This window comes from Trichosurus vulpecula, chromosome 7 (genome assembly GCF_011100635.1).
Source record: "Trichosurus vulpecula isolate mTriVul1 chromosome 7, mTriVul1.pri, whole genome shotgun sequence".
Lineage (NCBI taxonomy): Eukaryota > Metazoa > Chordata > Mammalia > Diprotodontia > Phalangeridae > Trichosurus > Trichosurus vulpecula.
In genome coordinates, this window is record NC_050579.1 from 79,671,792 (window position 1) to 79,691,121 (window position 19,330).

At 44.7% G+C, this 19,330-nt stretch overlaps 1 protein-coding gene across 1 annotated transcript in view; it reads left to right on the forward strand.

Moving 5' to 3' along the window:
• Positions 1 to 19,330, forward strand: part of ABCA4 (ATP binding cassette subfamily A member 4) — a 151,933-nt gene that overhangs the window by 106,465 nt on the left and 26,138 nt on the right. The window contains exons 29-36 of the mRNA XM_036768201.1: positions 234 to 266; positions 1,141 to 1,246; positions 1,366 to 1,440; positions 1,701 to 1,870; positions 3,536 to 3,713; positions 7,810 to 7,925; positions 9,374 to 9,521; positions 17,788 to 17,911. Of these exons, the coding sequence (XP_036624096.1) occupies positions 234 to 266; positions 1,141 to 1,246; positions 1,366 to 1,440; positions 1,701 to 1,870; positions 3,536 to 3,713; positions 7,810 to 7,925; positions 9,374 to 9,521; positions 17,788 to 17,911 (950 nt within the window). The remainder of the gene's footprint in view (positions 1 to 233; positions 267 to 1,140; positions 1,247 to 1,365; positions 1,441 to 1,700; positions 1,871 to 3,535; positions 3,714 to 7,809; positions 7,926 to 9,373; positions 9,522 to 17,787; positions 17,912 to 19,330) is intronic.

Sequence of the window (19,330 nt, forward strand, 5' to 3'; positions counted from 1 at the left end):
GCTGGGAATGTTTTCTTAAGAGAAATGAGTTCAGATGCTACAGCATCTATTTTTTGTGTATTTGGAAAATTATTAAATATTAAAGTTTCACTCATCGGACAGACATTTGAAGGTGTTTTGAGAATTAGGCGAGGAGTATAGGAGTTACAGATGGGGGAACATTAAGGAGGAGGGAGAAATTAACACTAATACTCTAACTGGTTTCATTGCATTATTTTATTTGTGTTTTTCAGCATGAAAAGCAAATATTGGGTCAATGAACAAAGGTAAGAAACTGTTTTTCTCAACCTTTTTAAAGGAATTTAAATCTCTGAAAGGTCCATCCAGGGCAGGGTCCTGGGGTGGGGTCTAGAGGTCTTTGGCTTGCCAAGCTGTGGGAGCAGCAGGAGCCCATGCCTGATCCCTCTCCTGTCCCCTCTGGCCTTTGCCCTTACAGGATAATCATGCCATCCATAAACATGGTTGCTGGGCCCTTGAAATGTTTTAGAAATTCCTGTGGCCTTTGGTCTAAGGACAGGCAGAGGCTGAGGGGTGGGGTATAGAGGGATCCCTCAGCCTTATTCCTTCTTTAGCACACTTGTAAATTCCAAAATCAGGTCAAATATACCTCAGAATCACAGAATCTCTGAGATGGAAAGGACCTTGGTAGCTACCTAGCCCAACCCACATCTGAACAAGAATCCCACCTACCACTTACCCAGCAAGTCATTATTTATTCTTTGCTCAAAGACCTCCAATAAGGGGAAAGCCATTCACTGCCTCCTGAGGCAGACCATTCTATTTTTTTTTAAAGTTCTAATTTTTAAGAAGTTTTTTCTGACATCCAACCTGTATTTTTTTGGTAATTTTCAACCAGTGTTTCCAGGTGTGGTCTCTGAAGACAAGCAGGAAAAAGTCTAATATCTCTTTTTTAAAATGAGGGGGGATGGACTAAATTTGAAATCTAGGATCTTATGATCTTCCATGTGACAATTCTTCAAATACTGGAAGTCAGCCATCATGATCTGGATCCCCATTCCACCCCACCCCCCAAAGTCTTCTCTTCTCTGTGATAAACATTCCCACTTCTCCCAACCAACCCTCATATGGCATGGATCCAGGACCGTTGCACTGACCTGAGGGCTTTTGTTCCCTGAACAGGTATGGAGGGATTTCCATTGGAGCAAAGCTCCCAGTCTTCTGCATCACTGGGGAAGAGATAGTTGGGTTTTTACATGACCTTGGTCGACTTATGAATGTGAGCGCGGTAAGTGAATGCTATCTGTGGCCAGATGTGGGGTTTGTGAACTACCTAAAACACATGAAAAAAAAAAGGCACAAATGTAACAGAAATCCCTTTCTCGTTTGTTTTCTTTGCCACTCTAGGGCCCTGCCACCCGAGAGGCTGCAAAAGAAATGTCCAATTTCCTTAAATATCTGGAAACTGAAGACAACATTAAGGTAGCAGAACCTGTCCTAAAGTGTTGAGTTTTACATGGCCCAGTTGTTTTTTTCTTCTTTTGCCAGATGAAGGAAATCCTTCCTTCAGTTGAAATCTGGTGAGGACCATTTGGGTACCACATATTTGCTTCCTTTCCAGATTTCTTTCCCTGTTGCAAATATTTTCATCTTGAATCAGGTGTGAGGATGGGTACAGTGCCTCAGTTTCTTTACATTAGTGGCTCACACTAATAAAGGTGTTACCCTTTCTCATCTGCTAGGTGTGGTTCAACAACAAAGGTTGGCACGCAATGGTTAGTTTCCTCAACGTGGCTAACAATGCAATCCTGAGGGCCAACCTGCCAAAAGATGCGGACCCGGAGGACTTTGGAATCACACTCATAAACCAGCCACTGAACCTCACCAAGGAGCAGCTCTCTGAGATTACAGTGTAAGTAAGCTGTCATTTGTCCATCATCCCCTGGGCTTTAAGCTCTCTGCCTTCCTCCCCAACACCTTTCCTTGTTCCATTTTTGTGAGCTGGAGGCAGCTTGGTATGATGGAAAGAGCCCTGAGTCTGGAGCCAGAGGACCTGAGTTCTCATCTGGAACCTGCCACTTAGTACCTGTGCAAGCTTGGCCAAGCCATTGAATTCGAATTCTGCGCCTGTCCAATGAGCAAGCTGGACAAGATGACCTTGGAGATGCTCCCTAGGCCTAAGGCCCTAATAGGACAAATAAACTATCAGAATTTCAGAGCTGGAAGAGATCTCAGTGGCCTTCTAATCCCCCAAAGAGTCCCCCCCATAACACACTCAACTCTACTGAGGGGGTACCACTACTTCCTGGCGCAGCTCAATTCACTTTCAGCTAGGCATCCCAGGATCAAACCTAGAGGAACCTCTTTGCCACTTTCAGCCTCTTGGCTCTTAGATCTTCCCTCTGGGGCCAAAGTCTATCTAATCCCTTTTTCACATGACAGCCTTACAGATTCTTAAAAATAGCTGTCATAGATCCGTAGCTACAGATTAGGGGTTTTTCCCCCTTTTAAAGTTGTAGACCACCTCTGGGAAGCTGGTGAAGCCTGTGGACAGTTCTCAGAATATTGTTCTTAAATGCATGCAATACAACACGTATATTTACAAAGAAAACCCACTAGATTGAAATATAATTATCGAAATTAAAACAAACAAAATTCATAGACCCCACTTCTAGAGCTAGAAAGGGCCCCCAGAAAACATCTGCTTGGATCTTATTATTTCACAGATGCATAATGGAGCCCCAGAGAGGTTGGGTGACTTGCCTGGGGTCATCCAGACAGGAAATGCCAGAAGCAGGATTTAACCCCAGGTCCTCTGACTCTGGACTCAGAGTCCTTTCCACTGTCATATGCCCACCCACCACTGAGCCTTTTCTTCTTTATGCCAAACATCCTTAGTTCTTTTAACCTAGTCTCAGATGGCATAGACTCAAGGCTCTTCATTTGTGGAAGCAAGTCAAGGGAAGGGGTCTGCTCCAGTTCAGGGCCTCGTCCCCTGAACTATCACAGTATCCTGCTGATTAGTCTCCCTGCATCAAGCCTCTTCTCACCCCAATTCATCCTCTACCCAGTTGCCAAAGTGAGCTCCTAATAAAGTATAGCTCACCTCACCCTTTGGTTCCTCCTCCATCTCTTGCCACCAGTTTTCTCCTCCCCGTACCCCTGGATATGGGCTTCTTCAATGACCTCTTTGCCTGGCAGCTGTGACAGTGTCTGTGGCTGGTGCCATGTAGAAACTTCGTGGGTGAATGATGACAACTAGGTTTATATCCTCCTTTTACTACTTTTCTTCTCGCCTAGCACAGTACCTGGCACGTTGTGGGCAATAAATAAATACTTTACTGATTGATAATACATGATTGATTGATCATACATGACTGACTATAATAAATGTTTATGGATTGACTCATTGAATGGAGAAATCCTTTATAGAGGGACATGGCCAGGCTCATGGAACTCTGGGAGCTCTTGGCCTCAGGCTGCTTGAAAATGTTAGCAAGGAAACAGGCTTTATATATTCCTGTGTTCCCTCATAATGTGCTCCCTCTCTTCTCCCTCCCACTCTGTCCCCTTGCAGGCTGACCACTTCCATCGATGCCATGGTGGCCATCTGTGTGATCTTTGCCATGTCCTTCATCCCAGCCAGTTTTGTTCTCTATCTGATCCAGGAGAGGGTGAGCAAAGCAAAGCACCTGCAGTTTGTCAGTGGTGTGAGCCCAACCACCTATTGGGTCACCAACTTCCTGTGGGACATTGTGAGTATCTGGTGGATGGGCCCTCCATTCATTGTCTCTCTGGTCTGCAGCGAGAACTTATAAATGCTTCATGGTGGCCTAGAGTAGTATCAGTAGCAATAATAAAAGAGCTGACATTTCCATGGGCCTTTACAGTTTGCAGACATCTCAAAGGCAGTTGGTTCAGTGGGAAAAGCACTTGTTCTGGAGTCGTGGGACTTGAGTTCACCCTGCCTCTGTCACTTACTGCCAGTGTGACCTTGGGTGTTACTTAATGTCTCTGTGCCTCAGTTTTCTTATTTGCAAGATGAAGGAATTGACTCACCATCTCATACCCTTTGACTCAGTGACACCACTACTAAACCTATACCAATAAAGAGATCAAAGAAAGAAAAAAGGACCTACCTGTACAAAATCTTTAAAGTAGTTTTTTTTTCTAGTGACAACTAGAAACTGAAGGGGTTTCTATCAATTGGGGAATGGATGAATAAATTATGGTTGTATATGAACATAATAGAATACTACTGTGCTGTAAAAAATGATGATGGGGACAATTTTAGAAGAACATAGGAAGACCTGTATGAACTGATGCAGAGCGAAGTGAACAGAACCAGGAGAACAGTTAATACAATAACAACAGTACTATAAAGACAAATAACTCTGAAACACTTAAGAGTTCTGATTGAGTTGATTCCAGAGGACCCACAATGCAACGTCCTGCCCTCTTTGTGACAGAGAGGTGACTGGCTCAAGATCAGGATGAATTAATATATTTTTGGACATAGCTAATGAGAGAAGTTATATTGCTTGGCTATGTATATTTGTTACAAGGTTGTTGTTTTTTTCCCCAATGGGAGCGAAGAGAGGTGGGAAAGAGATAAAATAAATGACCTCTAAAGACTCTTCCAACACTAAGTCTAAGATCCCATGAACTCATTTGTTTCTAACAACAGCCCTGTGAATTAGAGCCTACAGGTATTCCTATACACATTTTACAGATAAGGAAACTGGGATTGAGAGAGGGTAAGTGACTCGTGATCTCATGAACAGGGTACAATATTCATTCTTCCAAAGCTATTGAGTTATATAGCATTATGCAATATCTGTTCACTTCATGCTGACTTAGAAAAGCCAATAAAGTATATGGTTGGTGGTCAGGTAGAGCCTTGTGAAATTCACTACCTACTACCATTCTATTTTGAGGGGCTTTTTGGAGCCTTTATAACCTTCACAAAAATAGAATCTCCTCACTCTGAGGAAGGTCTCTGCATTGCTGGGGCAATAGCTGGGTTTCCCTGGTCTTGGCTATTGCTGTGGGAGGTATGGCAAAGATTGCCTGGTATATTGACATCTTTTTCTCTGGACCATAGTCCAATATCCTCTTGAGTGTGCCTTGAGGGATGCTCAAATCTAGGATCATGACTTCGGAGCTAGAAAGGATTTTAGACATTGGCTAGTCTAATCTAATGGGGTAACTAGGTGGCCCGGTGAATAGAGTGCCAGGCCTGGAGTTAGGAAGCTTCCTCTTCTTGAATTAAATCCATCCTCAGACACTTACTATCTGTATGACCCTGAGCAAGTCACTTAACTCTGTTTGCCTCAGTTTCCTCATCAGCAGAAGGAGCTGGAGAAGGAACTGGCAAACCACTCCAGTATTTTTGCCAAGAAACCCCAAAAGGGGTCATGAAGAATTGGGCTCTGCCTCTGGGTCCAGTGCTGTTTCCACTGTGCTACGGCTTGTGGGCCAGGATACCGATGGAATGAGGGAGGTGTAAGTTAACCCCTCACATTCCCACAATGCTGCCTAGGGCTGTTTTGAACCAGGAAGTTATAGCGAAGACCCAGCACAGTTGGGTTGACTTTGCTACCAGGTGAATTAATACAGAACTCAGCTGTGGGGACTTTGGACAAGAAGAGAATAAAAACAGTTTAGGAGACTTTGAAGGGGAAACTTCTTGCTGACTGCTTTTATCTGCTTTTAATTTCCCGAACTTTTGACTACTTGGGGATATCGGAATGTTTTTAATAAAAGGACTGTTTGTTTGAATCTCTGGGCTGAGTAATACATTGCACCAAGTAATACATTGCACCTAATTGCAACAATGCTGCCACTGGTTGATAATGGTTTCAATTTTCATATTCTAACACTTAAGAGACTGGTTTCTTAAATGGATAAGGAGGAAAAGATTGTGCCTTCAGCAGCTTTGAAGGCTGCTGTCTTAATGGCACAGCAGGAGATGTGGTCACACCATTCCAACTCTGTCTATCATTGTTCTTTGAGCTTCTCCACCCTCTGCTGCCCACAGGGGAAGCAAGCTCAGACGCATCTCTGGGAAGGGCATGAAGCTCTAGGAGCTTCCCCTCAGTTGAATATGTCATGTGCAGGTGTCTGCATCAGCCACGTACCATTAGCCTGAAAGAAGTCAGGCCAAAACCAATCAACAATTCTCAACCTATGATGACTCTGAAAACTCTTCTCACGTTTTTGCTTACTCTTCAGTCGAGGTGTGAACGGAATTTATATTCAAGGCTGATAGTTTTCCCATTGTTCAGTTAGTTCAAGACATGCCGGGAAAAGTCCCTTCCCTTATCTGCATTTTTCTTTCACTCGACCTATCAAGAAAACTGAACAGAGGCCTGATTCCAGGCAGAGCTCCCTGAGCCCAATGATAAGGGTCCTCCGTGGCTGCCTAGTCAAACAAACAGAAAGAATCTCACTATAACATATCCAACGAGTGATCACTCAGCCTCTACTCAAGACCTCCAGCGATGGGGAAACAACCGTCTCTTGAGGTAGCAGCCCTTTGGACTTTGAGAGCTCTAGTTGTTAGGAAGCTTCTCAAACATCCAGATGATATTGGAATCTTTGCAGTTTCCACCCACTGTTCTTGATTGCCCTCGTGGGGGCAGGATATTTGTTGACAGCTAGATTTTTTTACAGGTTTATGGATTCTTGGAGAGTATCCAGAAGGCTACGATGCACAAGAATTTCAAGTCATTAGCTAAATCTAGGTTAGAAAAAGGAATGTAAGGTGTGCAGCTGGAGGAACTCTGCAACCCTGAAATGCACCAGTGGCAAAAAGACAGATATGACTTTCCATAAGTCCTTAGGGCTCCCTCGTTGTGCAGTGGACCTTCATAAAGAACTGATCCAAATCCTCGGGGTATGTGGCCTGTTTGGTCAAGGGCTAATCAACAGATAGAATTACAGGGCTTCCATGAGAAGAGGTCCTTGTTAATCATATTTTTCCTTTGGTATAATAGTTTTGAAATTATTATTAGAAAAGGTTCTGTTATGTACCTTTTTTTTTCCAGAATAAAGCGGGATTAACGTCTTCTCTTTTGTTAACAAGATTTCCTCAGTCCCCTTCTCCCATGTCATGGCATAGTAGATTGGGCACTGTACTTGGAATTAGGAAGACCTGAGTTCAAATCCCACCTCAGGCACTAAACTAGTTGTTACCCTGGACAAGTCACTTAATTTCTCTGTTATCTTCTCATGTATAAAATGTGGAGGCTGAATTAAATGTCAGTCAACAAGCATTTCTTAAGGGCTGACTTTGTGCCAGGCAGGATTCCCAGTGTTGAGAATAGAAACACAAGCAAAAAGACAGTCCCCTGCCCTCAAGGAGCATATTTTCTGATGGGAGAAGATAACACAAAAGAAAACCAGAGAGGGTAGGGGAGGAAGGAAGAAAGGGCATGAATCTGGGTTGGGGTACAGGGCATGACAGAGGAGTCTGGTGAGAAATGAAGAGACTTCTGGCCTGTGTGCTCTCCTTAATTGGAGGTTCTGGGAGGAACTACCCAGTCAGAGGGAGGGTCCTCAGGCCAGGGGCACTTCTGAGGTATGAATTCCAGAGCTGAAGGGCTCAGATTGGATGGCCTCCAACGTCTCCTATAAGCTCTAAATCTTTATGATTCTGTCATCCCATTCCACCAACATTTAAGGATTCTATCGGTATTACTTAAGCTCCAAAGTGTTCCACGGCCAGATTAATTTGAGACACATTGATCCAGTTCAGTCTCCTCTCCCAATTCACCCCCATTTCACAGGTGAAGAAACTATGGCCCAGAAAGCTGAAATGACTTTGCCCTCTTCTTTTCTTCTCACCAGGTCAATTATGCTGTTAGTGCTGGGATAGTGGTGGGGATCTTCATTGGATTTCAGAAGCGAGCATACACTTCCCCAAACAATCTCCCAGCCCTGATTGCACTGCTCTTCCTGTACGGGTAAGTCATTTGGAACTGACGGAGGCTAATACTAGAAGAAAATCCAGCATCAAGCCAACATGCAACAGACGTCCCTTCCCTGGGTGCTAAGGAAGAGGAGCAGCAGCATTTCTAACAGGCCCAGCAGCTGGTTGTGTTTGCTGGCCAGGAGCCTGGAGAGGACCTAGGGCACTGATGGTTTATTCAGCCAGAGGTGTCATAGGATCTTAGACTAAGCCAGAAGAGACCTTAGAGGTCATGATTTCCATTTGTTCAATTAATCCAGGTGAGGAACTCTTCTCTAGCTTCATTCTTCTCTTGATGAACCCAGAAAGCTGCTGTGACCTGGGAATCAGCCTCTCCCCGACTTCATGCTCTTTTCTGACTTGGATTTCCTCTGGGGCTTTCTCCATCAGTATTAACCATAGTAATTTTGGCTTGGACATGTATTGAAAAATATTGCAGAAATGCTTATGTTAAGTCAACATGGGAAAATAACTCTGGAATTAATCCAAGTTAATTAATCCAATTATTCCAATTAATACTTTATCATCCTCATCTCCCCACCATCCTCCTCCTCCTCACACCATTGTAAACTATTAATAAATGCTTGTTGACTTGACCCTTCACACCCCCCCACCAAAGAATCCCAGAAGCCAAACTGGCTTAACTCTTGGTGGGTTTTCTTCAGATATTTCTCACAAAAAACAAATAAATATAAGAGATAGTGTGGTGTGATGGAAAAACCACCACTTCTGAAGTCCCAAGATCTCAGTTCAGATCCCAGCTCTGCCGATATGTATGGTCTTGGACAAGTCACCTCACCCTGGCCTCAGTGTTACAGTGTCCTCATCTATCTAAAACAAGGGAATTGGATTAGCTGATCTGTGAGGTCCCTCCCAGCTCTAGATGAATGATCTTATGACCCTAACGGGCCCCTATAACGAATGGATATGCCCCTATCATAGGAAAACAGTTTAGAGGGGAGAGATACCTGAGAGACTGTCTAGTCTGACAACTCATCTTACAGATGAGTAACTGAGGACCGGGGAGGTTAATTCACTCACAGATAATGTGTATCAGGGCAGGGATTCGAACCCCAATCCTTTGACTACAAACCCTCCCCTCCTTTTCACTGCACCACCAGTATTCAAAGTTCTAGATATTACTGAATGGTCCCAGTCAGATTGGTCTTTTGGGATACTGGGATGATGGCAGCTTGTGGGTTGGGAGAATTTTGTCTGTTTTGTGTTGCTAACGTAGCACATAGTGGGGAGAGAGACAGAAAAGAGACGATGGCAGGTGGCCATCCCGGGAGCCTAGGCTGTCTCATTGTCCCCCTTGAAGCTCTGGCCACTTCAGGGATTTCACAGTGCACAGGAGGGAAATCGATCTATAGTAGCCTAAAGGAATGGGAGAGGAAATGAAAACTGAAAAGCTGTCCTGTTGTGTTTGGGGGTTTTCAACAGATGGGCTGTCATCCCGATGATGTACCCAGCCTCCTTCCTGTTTGATGTACCCAGCACGGCTTACGTGGTCTTGTCTTGTACCAACCTCTTCATCGGCATCAACAGCACTGCCATCACCTTTGTCCTGGAGCTGTTTGAAAATAACAGGGTGAGCGCAGCCCTCTTGCCTTCTCTTCACATGGTCTAGAGGAGCAGCAGGGCAGCAGAGAGTGCCCCAAGGTCAAGAAAGCTGACCTCAACCCAGAGGCCTGGTTTTTCTTTAAGCTCCCTTTCATTTTGCTCCTAAGTGAGGAGTTTTTAGTTTTGTCTTCTTTTGTTAGCCCTGCCCCTCGAGCCCTAAGGAACTTCTGGGTTCAAAGGCCTTCGGCCACATCATCTGAGGGAAAATTCTCTTTAATTCTCTAGGGTTGAGGGTCTCGTTTTTAAGAGGGCCATAGATTTAGAGTAGAAAGGACCATAGAGGTAAACAAGTATAACCTTTCCTCCACTGGACAGATCAAATAAGGTCATATTTATAAAGCGCTTATCACGATGCCTGGCACATAGTAGGTGCTATATAAATGTTTATTTTCACTGCTTTACAGATGAGGAAACTGAGGCTGAAGGAAATTTAGGTGACTTGCATGAGGTCATGTCCCTAGTAATAATAATAATGTTAATAAGTACCATCTATTTGGCTAAGGCTTACTTAGTTTTACAAAGTGCCTTATGCAGATTACCTTCATTGTTCATTTCAACAATCATGTAAGAAAGGTGCTATTATTATCCCCATTTTACATATGGGAAAACTGAGCTTGAGAGGTTAAGTGTTTGCCCAGAGTTACACAGGAATTGTGTGAGGCAGGACTTGAACTCAGGCCCTCCTGACTCCCAACCCAGTATTCTATCTGCCATACTACACTGCTTTTTTAAGAACTAGGATTGTTTTGGAGCTAAATATCCTGAAGTGATAAACCTGAAGTGATAATCTTCTTTGGAGCATCCTTCCTCTTCCTCTCTCCCTGTCCAAAAGACATCGATGGAGCTTCATCCATAGAGGACACACCAATAAATGTGGCATCATCTCAGTTCCGATAGGGGCTCTCTTGGGGTTTAGCCCAGGTTGTCTTTGGTTCTCAGTTCTGTTCTCAACAGTTCCCCCCCTCCCCACCCTTCCCCACAGACCTTTTCTTTCCAACAGCTGTTCAAGCTTCACTCTTCATTGGTTTTTCATGAGACAGGATGCTGGCAAGGAAGCCACCACAGCCTTCCCCCACCCAGCTGGACTCAAGAGCCTTGCAGGTTCCCAAATCAATTTAAATTTTAAAAAATTTAACTTTTAATAATTAACAAAAAAATTATTTTCTTTCCGTCACCTCTCCTACCTGCAACTAGAAAGGAAGGGAGGGAGGAAGGAAGGAAGGAAGGAAGGAAAACAAAATGCTTGTCACAATATGCATAGTCAAGAAAACAAATTACTTTATTGGCCACGTCCAAGAAACATGCCTCATTCTGTCCCCTGCGTCCATCACCCTCTATCAGGAGTTGGGAAGTATGTATCATTATGGGGCCTCTGGAATCCTTCCTGTTCATTTCGTTGATGAGAGATCTTAAGTCTTTCCAACTTGCCAAATCAATTCTCTAAGGCAGTTTTTCTGGTCCACAGGCCTCAGTGCCAACAAAGCCTCCCTGGAGCCCTGGAACAAGCATCTTTCTCAGCAGAGCTGAGCGGGCTTGGAGACTGTTAAGTGTCAGCCTTATAATAACCCTGGCAGGCCTTCAAGTCACACTCCCAGGCTGCTCCCTGGCCCCTAACTCTATTACCAAAGAGTAATCCAGTCTCTGGAGCTGCCATAACTGAGGGCCTCCTGAGACAGATGCTGTCCAAGATCTTGTCAGCCCTTCCAGGGTTTCCAGGCAAGAAATAAAACCCCATCTGTCTTGTCACTGACATAAAAGTGTCCGCTCCAAACCCAGGCCCCAGAAGTGAGATGGGTGAGAATACAGAGCCTGTGACAGCAGATGACAGCCTCAGAGCCACTGAGTGAGGATGAGGCCTTTTCTCTCCCTCACAAAGTCCTAAGGGATCCTGTTACTTGGATGTCATGTGAACAATTCAGCACTGTGCCTAAAGCAGCTCAAGGATGCCCTTCTCAGGGTTGATCTAGGTCACATGGACTCAAAGAAAAATTTCTGGGGTCCCCCAAGTTACACCTTCCCAGACAACGGGAGACCTCACGCTTATCTTGGACTACTCCACAAGCATCAACAATCTACATTGGGATGGAATGGAATAGATTGTGATGAAAGAAGGACCAATCTATACAGAAAGGTATGGAAAGACTTTCAAGAACTAATGAGCAGTGAAAAGGAAGCAAGAATCAGGAAGATAACGTGCAAAGCAACTCCAGTGACGGAAGTGGAAAGAACAACCACTACCAAGACAAATGAAGCAGGTCCTGCAGAACTCCAAAGAGCAAGCTGGCTGCCAAAATAGAGAGAGAGGAAGACACCCTATCTCACATCTCTGCAGAGCTGAGGGGCCACGGCAGTGGAACATTGCATATGTTGTCAGGGCTTTTGGATGGATTAACTGGTTTTTCTGGGTATTTTATTTTATTTTTAAAGAAAATTCTTTGCTATAAGAGATCGCTCTCTGGGGAGGGGGAAGGACGAGAGAGACGTAGGCAACGTAAAAACCAAAAAGAAATTATTCATAAAATCAAAGATGTCTACAGAGCACAGTGCTAGGCACTGTGGACTTGAAAGGTTTGAACCAGTGAGCCTTGGGAGGTTTATGGGCTAGTGAAGGAGACAAAAGGTAGGCAGGAAAAATTAAATAGCAGGACAGCACAAAAGATTAGTGCAAAGAATACTGACTCTGCCATCAGACCTGGGTTCAAAGCCTGCTTCGACCCTTCAGTATCTCAGTGACCTTGGACAAAAAGCCCATCACTGTCTGTGATTTCTGCGAAATCTGTGACCGTGTGTCTCAAGGCACATTGTGTCTTGGTGCCAAGTAAGTGCCCTGAGTGCAGAGGACAGAGGGACTTATGGGAGTTTTAGGAGCCAGGGCAGGATTCATGGAGGAAGAGATGCTTGAGCTGGGCCTTGAAGGATGGGTTTGGTAGGGAATTCTATGAAGGTGTGTGTGTGGCGGGGTGGGGGGGCAAGGGCAGTGAGATAAAAGGTCTGGAGATGAGAAAGCCTATGGCTCACCTAAAGGACAACAACCCAGGCCAGTGCTCAGGATCCTTCATTCCTTTCCCATTCTAGTCACTTTCCTTCTCCTAGGCAGCATTAACAGTCCCTCCCTATCCCCCAACACATGCACATGCTCCATAATAAAAAAAAATAATATTTTTGTATTTGCACGCATATAAATAGGGAGGCAGTAGGGTATAGTAGTTAGAGACCTGGCCTCAGAGTGAGGAAGACACAGACTCATTCTACCTCTGACACATATTGTTAACTTCTCAGGACTCCCAGGATCCAGACTACAAGTTACAGAGAAATACAGAGAAGGTGCCCATCGGCCCGCCCCCTGAAATCATGGGTCGGCCCCATTGCCATTCAGTCATTTTTCAGTCATGTCTGACCCCATTTGGGGTTTTCTTGGTAGAGATACCATTTCCTTCTCCAGCTCATTTTATACATGAGGAAACTGAGGCAAACTGAGGGGCTAAGTGACTTGCTCAGGGTCACACAGCTAGTAAGTGTCTGAAGCTGGATTTGAACTCATCTTCCTGACTCAGGGCCTGGCACTCTCTTCACTGTGCCATCTAGCTGCCCCACTCCCCTCCAAATTACTAAGCAGTTTTAGCAGTTTTTCCTAGTATCTTAGAGTTTTATCAGAGGATCATAGATCTAGGGCTAGAATGGGCACCAGAGGTCATCTAGTCCAGTGCCTTCAGTTCACAAAGGAGGAGACCCAGGACAAGGAAAGTTAAGTGACTTGCCCAAAGTCACACAGATATTAAAAATCAGAAGTGGGATTTGAACCCAGGCCCTCTGATTCCAGGGCCAGTGTCTTTCCAATGCACCAGGCTACATGTATGAAGCTGACCAAGTATCCTCCAAACTTTCTGCTCACAACTCCCCCAGCTCCAGCCAAAAAATCCAAGACACGGACATTAGTGGGAGGCAGGTGTCTGGAGATCCTGCAGGCAGATATACAAGCTACCTTCGGGAGGACTACCTCGGCTTCCTAAGGGAGTCACACAGGTTCTCTGACCTCAACCTCATAGGATCATAGATGTAGAGCTGGTAGGGAACGCAGATGTCACTGAGTCCAATACCCTTATATTACAGATGAGGTAACTGAGGCCCAGGGAGTTAAGTGACTTGCCCAGGGTCACACAACTCCTAAGTGTGTGTGTGGCAGGTTTTGAACCAGGGGTTTTCCTGCATCCACATCCAGTGCTCTGTCTATTACACCAGGGTGCCTTTAGCTGTGCTTGGGCCAGAATGAAGTTTAATGTTCCAAGAAGAAATCCGCAATGAACCTACCAAAAATAACAGAAACAAGAACAAAGTCTCTCCCTTTTCTGGATGTGGGGTGTCTGGCTGGAGGCCATACTGACACATGGAGAGACCAAGCTAAGACATGCTCTGTCTAGTCTGATGCCACAGCTGTGTGAGCTCAGTGACCAGGAGCCAGGGCAGTGAAATGTCTCTACTTACCTTGGAAGTAAATGGTATCTGGTACCCAGGGATAAACTGAAGACAACCATTCTCAGGCTGGGTCCCAGGTGGGTACTCATCCCTGGGCTGTAGAAGGAAGAGAGCCCAGAGCTGCCTGACCAGGAATGAGGTGGCTTTCTCCAGAGGGAACTGAGTAACCATGAAAACCCTGGTTTGACAACTAGATGGCTATTATCAAAAGAAAACGAAGGAAACCATGCACTCATAATTGTAGATATTCCTAACCATTAGTGTGGCGCAATGTGGCGAGGAAAGTGATGAATTTGGAGTCAGGAGACCCGATCTGGAGAAACCTCTCTGAGTCCAAGTTTCCACAGCTTTAAAGTGTGTGTGCGCCTACTCCCAGGAGCACGGTGGTGATCATACTGAGCCCATGCGAATGAAAGTGCTCCGGATGCTCAGTTCAGTCACCTCCTGCCTCCTGGCTTCCCTGGCTTCTGCAAGGAGCCTTTCGTGGTCTTGCCCGGCCTCTGTCCTCCTGTCCTTCTGACAGTTTCTCTCCCATTTATGCTGCCTCTGTGTCTTGTTTGCACATGGCTATTTGCCTGTTGTCTCCAACTGTGCCCTCCTCAAGCTCAGGGGCCATTCTGACGTTCTTTGTATCTCCAGCATTTAGCAACTTGTTGTTCAGTGGCTTTTCAGTTGTGTCTGGCCCTTCATGACCCTGTTTGGAGTTTTCTTGGCAAAGATGCGGGAGTGGTTTCCATCTCCCTTCTCCAGATCGTTTTACAGATGAGGGAACCGAGGCAAACAGGGTTAAATGACTTGCCCAGGGTCACACAGCTAGTAAGTGTCTGAGGTCAGATCTGAACTCAGGAAGGTGAGTCTTCCTGACTCCAAGCCTGGTTCTCTGTCCACTGCACCACCTAGCTGCCCATTTAGCAAACAGTAGGCACTTAATAAATCCTTGTTGACTTAACTCTGTAAACTGTAGTGATAGACAAAAGTGAGACATCACTATCAATTAATCAATCAATTATTAAGCACCTGTTATGCGCCAGATGCTGCGCTAGTTCCTGGGGTTACAAAGACAAAAATGAAATTGTTCTGCCCTCCAGTGGAGAATAGGGAAAATGCAACAATACAAGTATGACAGAGAAGTATGATAATCATATGAGTATATGAGTCGTGTAATCATACAAAATATATACAAAGCAAATACAAAGTCAGTGGGGCTTGGGGAGGAAGCACTAGGAGCTGCAGTGATCAGGAAAGGCCTCGAGCAGGAGGTGTCATTTGAACTGGGAAAAGTTAGGAATCTAAAAGGTACAGGCAAGCATGGAGGGTATTTCCAGGCATGGGGACATTCTACACAAAGGCATGGGGATAGGAGATTAAATCATTATCAACTGATTATCTTTATTATTATTATAATTTAGAAGCCAGCCTGTATATGATCATCAAACAGAAGGAGGCTTCTCAAATGTTGGCCCATGGAGACCACAGAAAAGATGCCTTTCAATTCTATCTTAAAAGCATTTTAAGCATCTACTGTGTGAAACATTACGTACTAAACACTCCATACACAAAGACAAAAAAACAAAACAAAACAGTTCTTGCCCTCAAGAAGCTTTCATTCAACTGGGAGGGAACACATTTAAACATAAATAGAAACAAACTGATTTGGGTAGTGGAATCAGGAAAGACAGGGAGGTGGCTTTTGAGTTGAATCTTTCTACTCAGTTTCTGTGAGCCGGTGAAATCTTGATTGACTAGCTCAGCCCCACCCCCTAGGAGGCCCGTATGCTAAGGTTTAACTGACCCAAAGACCCCTGCATTTTTAAGCTATGGCACAATTTGAATTGTCTTCTCTACCTTTCAAGGCAGTTCAGAGATGGCCTCATTTCAGTGGTCCAGACAAGTCCACACCTCCTCGCCTTCCTGGGCAGGGGGCAGCCTCTTTGATGCTACATCAGCTAAAACCTCTGTTGACCTTTGGACCTTGGGTCAGAGCATGCATCCTGCCTGTGCAGCTAAAGGCAATGGAGGCTTTGTGCTTGAGCTGTTTCCCATTGGCATCTGTGTACTTCCCATAACTGTCATAATAACTAGGCACTGAGGTGGTACGGTAGATGGAGCCCGAGTTCAAATCCAGCCTCAGACACTTCCTAGCTATGTGACCTGGGTCAAGTCACTTAACTACTGTTTGCCTTAGTGTCCTTATCTGTAAAATGGGAATAATAACGTGACCTGCCTCCCAGGGTTGTCAGGACCAAAGGAGATGATAATCGTAATGTGTCCAGCATGTAGTAGGTGCCACATAAATGCTTATTCCCTTCCCTCCCTTTCATCTGCGTGTGTGGCAGTGTCGCTCTTTGAAAACAGTTCTCTCCCCCGTTGTACTACGATTCTCATTGCTGTCAAAGAGAGGTGCAATAATTAGTCTCCCCTGTGCGCTATCTTTTGAGCTGGGGGCAAAATAAACGAATAAACAGTTCCCACTTTCAGGAGTTTGCAGTGTACCCCGGTGTTCTCTGCCTCCTCTGTGAGTCTTGAAAGACCTCTGTGTATTTACAGATTTCATTCCCTGATTTCCCGTGTTCTACAGATCCTACCTTGTGGCTTCCCCTGATGATAATGGCCGGTAGTCCCCTTGCCTCTCACCCTGCTAAACAGCACCTGATAAGGCAGGGATTCTACACCTCTTTTCTGTCCCGGACCCCTTGGGCAGCCTGGCGAATCCTACGGACGCCTTCTCAGAATAATGGTTTAAAAACATTTTTTTTACTTAATATAATTTTTCCCCAATTACATGTAAAGATGGTTTTAAACATTCATTTTTGTAAGATCTTGAGTTGCAAATTTTTCTCTCTGGCATGCAAACTGATGTAGACTATACATATACAATCATGTTACACATATTTTCGCATTAGTCATGTTGTGAAAGAAGAATCAGAACAAAAGGGAAAAATCATGAGAAAGAAAAAACAAAAAAACAAAAACAAAGTGAAAACAGCACACTTTAATCTGAATTCAGACACCATTGGTTCTTTCTCTGAGTGTGGATAGCATTTTCCATCAGGAGTCTTTTGGAATTGTCTTGGATCATTGTATTGCTGAGAAGAGCTAAGTCTATCAGAGTTGATCATTGTACAATGTGGCTGTTACTGTGTATGATATTCTCCTGGTTCTGCTCACTTCACTCAGCATCAGTTCATTTAAGTCTTTCCAGGTTTTTCTGAAATCTTCCTGCTTGTCATTTCTTGTTGAACAATAGTATTCCATTACATTCATATATCATAACTTGTTCAGCTGTTCCCCAATTGATGGGCACCCCCTCAATTTCCAGTTCTTTGCCACCACAAAAAGAGTTGCTATAAATATTTTTGTACATGTGGGTCTTTTTCCCCTTTTTTATGGTCTCTTTGGGATGCAGACCTAGTAGTGGTATTGCTGAATTAAAGGGTATGCACAATTTTATAGCCCTTTGGACATTGTTCCAAATTGTTCTCCAGAATGGTTGGTCACAACTCTACCAACAATGCATTAGTGTTCCAATTCAGAATAATATTTTCAAATGCACAAAATAAAATATATAGGATTACAAAGGAAATTGGTTATTTTGAAATATAATTTAAAATTTAAAAAAAAAGTTTGGTGCCTCAAGTTGAGGTTATTCTATTGACTTATTCTTTTTCTCTTGACATGGAGATAACCAAGTTTCAGGGACACTTGTGCCCTTGTCTACATCCTTTGCCCTCACTTGGGATGCTGCTTCTTCTCTGTTTCAGACATTGCTCAGGTTCAGTGCCATGCTGAGGAAGGCACTGCTCATTTTTCCTCACTTCTGTCTGGGTCGGGGACTCATTGACTTAGCCCTGAACCAAGCCGTGACAGATGTCTACGCCGCCTTTGGTAAGTGACTGTCTTCGGGCCAGTAGACATGTTGCAATTGGAGCTTATATGTGGGGAGTGTAGACTCAGAGGTGTGGGTATCCCGTCTGCCAGGAACTGGGTCCAATTCATAAATATTTAATAAGCAGCTATTATGTTCAAGTCACTGCTGCTAGGTATCATGCATATATAAGTTTTAAGAGACTGCCTCTCACCTCAAGGGGTTTACAGTCTAATGAAGGTAAGACAAGTCCCCAGTCAGAATGAGAGGCAGATAGAGAGCCAGCCTCAGAACCACGAAGACCGGAGTTCACAATCCCACCTCTGTCCCACACTGGTTGTGTGACCTTGGGCAATCACTTCATCACTGTCTGCCTCAGTTTCCTCATCTGTAAAGTGGAGATGATAATAGCACCTGCCTCCCGGGGTTGTTGTGAGGATCCAATGAGAGAATGACTGTAAAGCCCTTCGCACAGTGCCCGGTGCATCATAGGAGCGATAGAAATGTTAGTTACTGTTATTATTGTGTTGGCATGCCATCCTTACCTGTGAGCTTGGGCCAGCCCCTTCACACCTCAGTCCCCCCGGCAGCTCCCTGAGACTAAAGGTGTGTCGGCAGAGAGGGCTTTCTCCTGCTGAAGCATCAAGCCGAGGCTCCAAACAGAGCAAACACGTGACCACACTCACCTGACACTTCAGAGTCGGCAGAGCCCCTTACAAAGATCATCTCATTTTATCTGCGAGAGAGGTCTTGCTCTCACTTTGCAGATGAGGAAACTGAGGCAGACCGACGTTAAAGGACTAGCCTAGGGTCACACAGTGAGGAAGTATCTGAGGACAAACTTAAGCTCGGGTCGTCCTGACTTCAGTGCTCTATCCACTGAGCCACCTGGCTGTCTGGGTACACAAATAAGTGTGATACAAAGTAGAATGTGTAAGGGCAAAGGAGAAATAATATATATTATATTATAATGCTTACTATGGGCCAGATGCTGCGCTAAACACTCAACAATTATCTCATTTGATTCTCACAACAACCCTGATGGGAATGTACTATTACTATCCTCATGTTACAGATAGGGAAACTGAGGCAAACAGAGACTAAGTGACTTGACCAGGGTCACAGAGCTAGGAAGCGTCTGATGCTGGATTTGAACTCAGGTCTTCCTGACTCCAGGATCCACTAGGCCACCTCACTACCTATGTACACAAATAAATGTGAAACCAGGCAGCATGTGATGGGGCAAAGAAGAAATCCAGACAAATATGAATCAGGAGAAAACACTTAGAGCTAGGGATTTGGAGGAACTTCACAGAAGAAGTAGTCTCCCAGCTGAGCCTTAAAGGATGAGTGGAGAAGGAGGTCCATAAATGCAGATGTAAAGGGAGTGCCTTTAGGGTCTGGCTGATGTGCCAAGCAAGAGAGAATAATAGGAACCA